The following is a 7933-nucleotide window of genomic DNA, read 5'->3' as shown; positions in this document are numbered from 1 at the left end:
AAAAAAAAAAAAAAAAAAAAAAAAAAAAAAAAAAAAAAAAATTTAAAATAAAAACCCACACCACACCAGAAACTGTCACGAGAACTTTCCAGAGTGCAACTGCTGTGTTTGGTCATTCTAACAAAATGTGGGTGTTTTAACATCGAGCTGAACAGTGCCTTGATTAAAAGAACAAAAAAATAATAATAATGATAATTGCAAACTGAAGTGATGAAACAAGTTTAAAACATTTTTTAAATACAAACCCACACACCAGAAACTGTCACAAGAACTTTCCAGAGTGCAACTGCTGTGTTTGGTCATTCTATCAAAATGTGGGTGTTTTAACATGGAGCTGAACAGTGCCTTCATTAAAGAACAAACAAAAAAATAATAATTGCAAACTGAAGTGATGAAACAAGTTTAAAAAAAATAAAAATCCTTGGAACCCATCACTCAAGGCGACAAAGCCTTCATCCAGTTCTCTTTATCCGACCTGCAATTACAACAAAGATTGATTAGATATTAAATTTTGATATTCGATACACAACTGCTAATAGATTATAAACTTAGTCGTTCGCTTCTGTATTACTTTGAACATGCAACAAGGACCAGGGCAGTCCGCCGCCCTCGCTGCCTCTGAGACAGGAGTAACAGAAAGGAGTCTGGAGAAAGTCCCAGAGCTTCAGTGTTCAGATGATCAACGGTCACATGTTCAGGGAAGAGAGCATGATCCACCACCATGAACCTCCGAAACCTGAACACAACAAAATGAGTTTAGCTGATGTAGAGCAAACCTTGGATTATTTAAAATATAAATAAAAATAATAAACTAGATCAGATTTAGTCATGCTGCTGCTAAAAATTGCAGAGTGTATTTGAACTCAAATGTCAGAAATGAGAATACTTTTTGGAGGAGATGATCAAAAGGTCATTGAAGAGGTGGAGGTAGATCTTATTGAAGGACTTTTTTTTACTCCACGTCCCGTCCGTATTCAGCAGCTTCAGAGGTCCTTGGCGGATCAGAAAACGTGTGCTTATGACCAAAGGGACAGACTGGAGAAAACCATTTAAGTTATTTGCAGCAGGATAAATAAAAATCATTTTATTCAAGTTGAAGGGGAAAAAATAAAAAAAGATATACATACCTTAATGTTGTTAAAGTCCATCAGCATTTCCAGGCAGATAAGTTCCTCAATTTGTTTAATTTTTTTGGCCTTCTCGTTACAAGCAGTCAGTATCTAACCAGGGTAAAAAAAAAAAAAATAAAAAAACCACACACACCAAGAGGTTTCACATGATTAAAACTGGCATAGTAGAATGAAGGAGATAACACTTTGGTACCTCATGGAGAGCACTGATTGCTTTTTTAAGATTTGAGGCTGCATCAGAGTTTGGCTCAGTCAGTCTCAGGATGCTCTGAAATAAAAACAAAAGAGGGGACCAAATAAAAAAAAAAAAAAAGCACAATAGATTTAGGATGCATTCATGTTAAACCCATTTAAAGTTTACCTCCAGGAGAAGTTTAATGCGTGTGATTCTCTGGAAAGGAAGAACCAGGAATGACTTGAAGGACTGTCTTTGACAAATGGGGTCGCTCTCAAGCTTCTTCAGCACGTACGCAAAGTCCTGCTTTTGCTCCCTTAAACAAAATCAGTCAAGTCACGTGCAATAAAAACCTGGTGACATCTAGAAAACAGCCAGCGGTGATCTACGAACTTACAGCAGCTGGTTTAACATGGACGTCTGGTAGGTCGAGTTGATCACGTAGGTCGTGTAGTTTTGACAAAACTCTTGAGAGTGCCTGAGAACAATGTCTCCAACTTGAGATATCAGCAGGCTCTCCTCCAGTCGAGTCTCCAGGTCTGTCAGAAATCTTTTAGAAAAAATAAAATCACGCCTCGTTTAAAAAAAAAAAAAAAAAAAAAAAAAAAAAAGCAAAGAGTGGTCTGGTCTTTAGGAAACTCACTTTGAGCTGACAGCCATCACTTGGCAAACATTGGAAAACACAATTCCATGCTCTACTTTGGACACAGTCGTCTTCAGAGCTTTGGACGCATAAAAATGATGGACCAACACACCAAGACTCTTCAAGTAAGATGCTTCAGAGCCCATCAGCTCAAACATTGTCTTTATGGAGACAAAAACTGAGATTAATGTTTCTACTTTTTGTAATCTCCCCCTTCACAAAAAGACAAAACAAGAGCCTTTACCAACCTCCTGCAGGCTGATCTCTTTAGGTCCCAAGACGTTCAGCAGGTCAGATGTTTTCACTTCTTCCAAGTCCTGCCAGAGAGTGCTGGAGGTCAAGTTAGACTGAGACGGAGTGGAGAGTAGAGTTAGAGTAGCAGTAGGACTAGCAGGAGACTTCACTGATGTGCCCTCAAAACGGCCAGGGGGGCTAAAAAGGGACCGCTGACCCTCAAAGCGGTGAGATGTTGCAGGTTCTGACTCTGGACTGCGCACCTCCTTCAGACCATGAATAGACTGGAGGTTTATCAGTTCAGAAACGTTGTCTTTGAGTTTGTGCACCTCATCTCTCACAGCCTGCAGGGAGTAGTTCTGATACAGAGGAACTGCAAAAAGAAAGATGAGCAGTCATTTATTGCTTTTCAATGTAGTTCAGGAGCAGAGAGAAAAAGTTAAAAACTTACAAAAATCAAAGTACTTTGACTGGAATGTCACATTTGGGACTTCTTCAACTGAATCTTCCCTACATTTACCAAAAGATGAAAAGTCATGAGTTAAACCAGTTTATGCCAAAACACATTTTTTACGCCCCATCTCACCAGTTGTGACTCTCATTCTGGGGATCTTCCTGAGGTTCGGGTGCAGACAGCAACAACGAACGAGACTTATGATCCCACATGCGGATGAACACGTCAGAAGGCATCTCCAGAGGAGGACTAAAACAAGACGGAAACGTTTCATCACAAAACCTGAATAAAATAAAATTGTAACTGAGAGTTCCCACTGCTGCAGAGCTCACCTGCACACCTCATCCAGCTGGTCCATGGAGTCACGGCCATTATCAGCACTGGTTTCCAGCTTGGAAAACCCTTCACGAGTCTGCTTACCAAGACTAAGGTTTGGCATTTGTCCAACCAAATGAGTTGCTAAACGACTGTCTCTGAAGCAGGACTGCAGATCAGCGGGGATCTTAGCAGCCTCAACAAGCTCGCTTCTAAAACCATAACCGGGCTCTCCTCTGAAAGAAGCCATGATGAGTTAGTTTGCTCTAAAACAACAAGTCTCTTTTTAAACCTGTCCAAAGTGCAGCTGAGAACAAACCTCCACTTAGGCTAAATAGTTTGAGATGCCTCTAATCTGAGTTTAAGTAGCAGCAGGTGTGTGTGCGATTTTTAATTCCACTTCCCCTGCCATCGTAATCAAATAAGGGCTCAGAAAAATCTTAGCTGGGCTGTATTTTTAATTAAAAAAGTTTAAAAAAAAAAGATTAATATTTTAAATATTACCTTTTAATTATTCATATATCTAAATCTTAAGGCTTTATTTTAGAATCACAGATTCTCCCTTTAAAAAACACACAGAATGCACAAAATCTATACAAATACTAGTTTAATTTTATTTGCAGTTTTAAAATTTCATACAAGATAAAAGTAAATAATTAAATCTGCCTCGACTCAAATAAAGCCACTGAATTTGATATTTGTTGTTGCACTAAACATTCGACAAAAATGGCCATATACCGGTACTCGAAATGAAAAATGGATGTTTTCAAGTAGGATTTGACACAAAATAAAGATTTTTTTTTTAAAGAAAACACAATGCAGTTTTCAAACTGTGGAGAAAAACACAGGCAGTGCAATAAACCTTCTGCTTCAAAACATACTGATTAAAAAAGTAATTTATTGTTCAAAGTGGAATAAAAACATTGTTTTTATAACTTAATTTCTCAATTTAGGGATTGCCACTTATATAGTGTTGGAAAATATTTGTAAAGTTGATCATACTGCAGCGTTTAGATTTTTAAATAAATAGGCTAGAAAAAAAAAATCACCAACATGGTTTATCAGTAAATTGTTCCAAATACCCAAATTTCTGTCCAACCATTAAAGTTAGCATGAAACTAACCCATTTAGAGTCTACTAACTTCATGACTCATAAATTAGGATCATAAAAACATTTCTAAGCCACATGAATGAGAATTATTTTTATCTTTAATGGTTTAAAACATTTTTACTTTTAAGAACATGTCAATTTTTGGGAACAAAACAAGAATGAAAAACAACAAAAAAAAGCAACCTATAATGCTGAACCTCTAAAAACCAGTTCAATGGGTGGGCACCCAAAACACCTGCATGCAAACACACCTCACATCTGTTATAGGTAGACACATGTTGCCAGATGTCCTGTTTCTTCTGGGATATTCTGTATGACAAACCATGAGAGCATTTCCCTGTTTTACACGATATAAATAAGACAGATGCTGATTCGGGAGGCTGGGGGCCGACATGATTGCTTTAGAGTCTTAGGTGGGCACAGTGATGCTGCGAGCCAGAAGTGCAAGCAGAGCGAGCTCCACGACCCCGTGGGCTTGTTCCAGCGCCTCCACAGCCTCCCTGGCAGAAAAGCCTGCTGCCTGGATTCTCTGGACGTGCTCAGCTGGAAACTGTTCTATAAAGGGATGCGTGGAGGGAAGAAGAGGGGCTGGGGTTGAAGGCTGCAGGGCCTGAGTGAGAAGAGGAGCAGAGGAGGAGGTGCTTGAGACATCCGCAGGAGAGTCGACTTCCACCGACAAAGGGCTGAGGAAAGTCTGGATATGATCTCGGATGTTGGTAACGGAGGCTTGTGCATCGACGTCCTCTCCTCCTGGCTGCTCCTCGTGTGGTTCCCTGAACTCAGGGACCAGCTCAGAACCAGGAGAAGCATCTGGCTCCGGCTGAGCCATCCTGATGTTGATGGTGTTGTCCTGCTCTTGTTCATCTTCTGTTATCTCTTTGGAGCCATCTGGGCACCGTGGTGGTCCTTGTTCTGCAGTTTCTGCTGTCCCCACACCGAGATGCTCCTCCTGAGCAGGGAGGTCGGGCACAAGACACTGACATGGCTCCTCATCAGACGCAGCAGCACAGTTAGCTTTGGCATCACTTGTTTCTGCATCAGCTGCAATGGCAGTAGAGGGGGTGGGCTGGGTGTTTTCAGGTGTTGGGGTGCTGGGCTCAGAGGCCTTGTCTGAGTCTTGTCCACATGGATACGATGGGGAGCAGGAGGTGCTGCGGGTTTGGGACTGAGCCTGGTTGTTGAACACCAGCAGCTCGTGAAGCTCCTTCAGAGCAACTGCCAGGGACGGGATGCTGTCAGAGCTGGGCCGGTGGTCTCCGTCAGGTTGGTCCCTCTCAGTGGACGGCACACTGTGGGAGACAGAGGGACACTCCATTTCAACAGACTCGGGTTGGCTTGGAGCTGCTGGACAGGTCTCTGTGGAATCAGTCACTTCCTGCTCCATGGGCTGACTGGGTGAAAGGTCCTCTGCTGTGGTGTGCATTGCACTGTTGTCTACCTCATCATTTCCAACACCCCCCTCTGTGACTCCAGGCTGCACCTCACCCCTTGGATCCTGGGACGCTGTGGACATTTCTGCAGGAGGAATACAAGTATGGGACATTTCTGATGAAAGGCTGGATACAGGGGGGTCATTGGGGTCACTATGGACAGGCAGAGGGTGAGACTGGACATTTTGAGGTGGAGGAGAATCAGCTGCTGAGGACGACGGCTGAGGATGCTCCTGGAGACCAGGTGCCAGCGCCTGCTCCATGTTGGCCGGGGCAGACTGAGACTGATCCAGGGTCGGGTTTTGCAGTTGACCGCAGGAAGGGTCTTGAGAAGGACAGGCGGGGGAGGACATTTGGTCTAAATGTTTGGGTAATGTAAAAGGTGGGGGCTGCGGCGAGGTAGTTTGTCCTTCTGCAGTGTCTAATATGGAAGAAAATAAAACTGTGAATCATTCAACTGGAACGCTGTAAACGCCATCTTTAAATAATACAAACATTTCAGAAAAATGTACAGATCATTTAGAAAATCATTTTTAAAAATAATTTTAGGTGTATTATTACACAAACGAATTAACAAACATCCATCCAGCAGCAAAATAAAGGCAAAACGAACTAATAAAATAAACAGCAATGGACTCAGCTCTGGCGATGGACTTGTGAATGTGCAGTACCTGGTTGGTTGGGCCCTCTTCAGCTGTCTCCAAATGCATCAATGCTGTCCTGCTCAGGGGTTAGGGCACACAACACACACATCATGCAAAGGGACGGAGAAAGTTAGCAGTCACACACAGGGCATGCAACCAAACTATCGGCCTTTTCACACACTCAGGTGTGAAAAGTGTCATCCAAAAACAACTTGAGCCTGAATCCTGACCATCAAGTTACAGCATTTTCACAAATCAGTCATGATCAGAAATGTGTGAATGTTTTTGAAGCATTCACTCTACTGCGATCCATTTTTCTTCCATATGTTTTTCAGCATCTTTCTTGTTCCGTAATTTTTGTGCTATTTCTTTCAACAAATCATACATTAAAACGTTCAGCTCTTTCAGGACAGTCCTGCTATGACTTTTGGTATTGGTACAACTTTAGCTTTTTGAAATATTTAGCCTTTTCTGCCATGTTTTTAATCATAGAAAATGAATTGAGCTCATTTTACATCCTTCAAATCTTTAGATGTGTTTACAACTTTTCACTGCTCCTTTCACATTTTGTTCTGGTTCAGCTTCTTTCAGCTTCCTTGTGCAAACTTAAACTTTTTTCAGCAACTTTCAGATGTGGTTTTTTTTTTTTAGCTGTTTTGTGCTACTTTTCAGATTCTTTCTGCTAACTACAACAGTTTTGTGCTTCTTCTAACTTCTTTCTGCAAATTTCAGCTTGTTATGCTCCTTTCACCTTATTTAGCAAGTTTCAGCTTTTATTTTTATTTTTTTGCTATTTCAGCTACTATTTAGCAGTTTTATGTCAATTTTAGCTTTTTCAGCTAATTCCACATTTTTTGCACCCCTTTTAAACTTTTTCAGCTTAATTCAGCAAAAATGTATTCTCTCCACTTCTGGCAATTTCAGCTTCCTTCTGCTTTTTTAAGTACTTTTCAGCTGTGTTTGCTTCTTTCTGCTTTTTTCAGATAATTTCCACTATTTTTTGCTCATTTATTCATCCAGCATAATTGGGCAAACATATTCTTTCTGTGTTCTTCTGCTAATTTAAGCTTGTTCTACCTTTTCAACTGCTTTTTTAGCTAATTTAAGCTGTTTTCAGATAAATTCAAGTTTTTCATGGTAATCTCTGCTACTTTCAGCCCAATTAACTTCTTTATGCTAATTTCAGGGCAGCACGGTGGCGCAACTGGTAGAGCTGCTGCCTCTCAGCGAGCAGGTCCTTGGTTCAAACCCCGGTCCAGGGGCCTTTCTGGGTGGAGTTTGCATGTTCTCTCCGTGCATGCGTGGGTTTTCTCCGGGTACTCCGGTTTCCTCCCACAGACCAAAAATGTGCATGTTAGGCTGATTGGTAACTCTAAATTGTCCTTAGGTGTGAGTGAGAGAGTGAATGGTTGTTTGTCTCGTTTGTCTCTATGTGGCCCTGTGATGGACCTGCGACCCATCCAGGGTGTACCCCGCCCCTCGCACAGTGATTGCTGGACATGGGCACCAGCGACCCCCGTGACCCAAAATGGAATAAACGGGTAAAGATAATGGATGGATGGATGCTAATTTCAGCTTGTTATGCTCCTTTCAGCTTTTGTCAGTTTCAGCTTTTTCTGCTCTTTCAGCTACTATTTAGCTGTTTTGATGCTGTTTTTAGCTTTTTCAGGTAATTCCACACTTTTTAGCTCATTTCAGTTCCTTCCACTTTCTCAAGCTTCTTTCTGCCTTTTCAGCTTCTATATATATATAGTGAACTAAGCCTCAGGTCAAGTCCTGGCCTTAAGGGCCTTCCTG

General features: G+C 41.5%; 3 protein-coding genes across 3 annotated transcripts in view; all 3 read right to left on the bottom strand.

The window, feature by feature from the left end:
• Positions 1–45: 45 nt before the first annotated feature.
• On the bottom strand, positions 46–3283 carry LOC119412369 (ephexin-1). Its single transcript, XM_037679361.1, has 12 exons — positions 2969–3283; positions 2769–2885; positions 2634–2692; positions 2197–2555; positions 1949–2109; positions 1703–1855; positions 1492–1621; positions 1324–1398; positions 1128–1220; positions 887–1035; positions 572–736; positions 46–475 (listed from the first exon to the last, which is right to left on the bottom strand). Exons 1-12 carry the CDS (start codon positions 3199–3201, stop codon positions 436–438), a joined length of 1734 nt encoding a protein of 577 aa, XP_037535289.1. The 5' UTR covers positions 3202–3283; the 3' UTR covers positions 46–435.
• Positions 3284–4366: 1083 nt separating this feature from the next.
• On the bottom strand, positions 4367–5845 carry LOC119412763 (sialidase). Its single transcript, XM_037679800.1, has one exon. The coding sequence runs from the start codon at positions 5843–5845 to the stop codon at positions 4472–4474; it is 1374 nt and encodes a 457-aa protein (XP_037535728.1). The 3' UTR covers positions 4367–4471.
• Position 5846: 1 nt separating this feature from the next.
• Positions 5847–7933, bottom strand: part of LOC119412368 (protein DDI1 homolog 2) — a 14090-nt gene continuing 12003 nt past the window's right edge. Inside the window, exons 9-10 of the mRNA XM_037679359.1 lie at positions 6164–6212; positions 5847–5913 (exon numbers count right to left, since the gene is read on the bottom strand). Coding sequence (XP_037535287.1) covers positions 6202–6212 — 11 coding nt within the window. The 3' untranslated portion in view covers positions 5847–5913; positions 6164–6201. The remainder of the gene's footprint in view (positions 5914–6163; positions 6213–7933) is intronic.

This window comes from Nematolebias whitei, chromosome 7 (assembly GCF_014905685.2).
Source record: "Nematolebias whitei isolate Nwh7 chromosome 7, NemWhi1, whole genome shotgun sequence".
Classification (NCBI taxonomy): domain Eukaryota; kingdom Metazoa; phylum Chordata; class Actinopteri; order Cyprinodontiformes; family Rivulidae; genus Nematolebias; species Nematolebias whitei.
Note: the sequence above shows the minus strand (reverse complement) of the source record. Positions and strands in the feature narration are given on the sequence as shown.

What these genes read in the sequence shown, in the direction of transcription:
- LOC119412369 (XM_037679361.1), bottom strand. Translation starts at nt 3,201, where the DNA reads ATGGCTTCTTTCAGAGGAGAGCCCGGTTATGGTTTTAGAAGCGAGCTT. An exon ending in AAGAGATCAGCCTGCAGGAG is followed by an intron (nt 2,110 to 2,196) that starts GTTGGTAAAGGC and finishes GTCTCCATAAAG; the next exon opens with ACAATGTTTGAGCTGATGGG. An exon ending in TCCATGTTAAACCAGCTGCT is followed by an intron (nt 1,622 to 1,702) that starts GTAAGTTCGTAG and finishes ATTTTGTTTAAG; the next exon opens with GGAGCAAAAGCAGGACTTTG.
- LOC119412763 (XM_037679800.1), bottom strand. Translation starts at nt 5,845, where the DNA reads ATGTCCTCCCCCGCCTGTCCTTCTCAAGACCCTTCCTGCGGTCAACTG.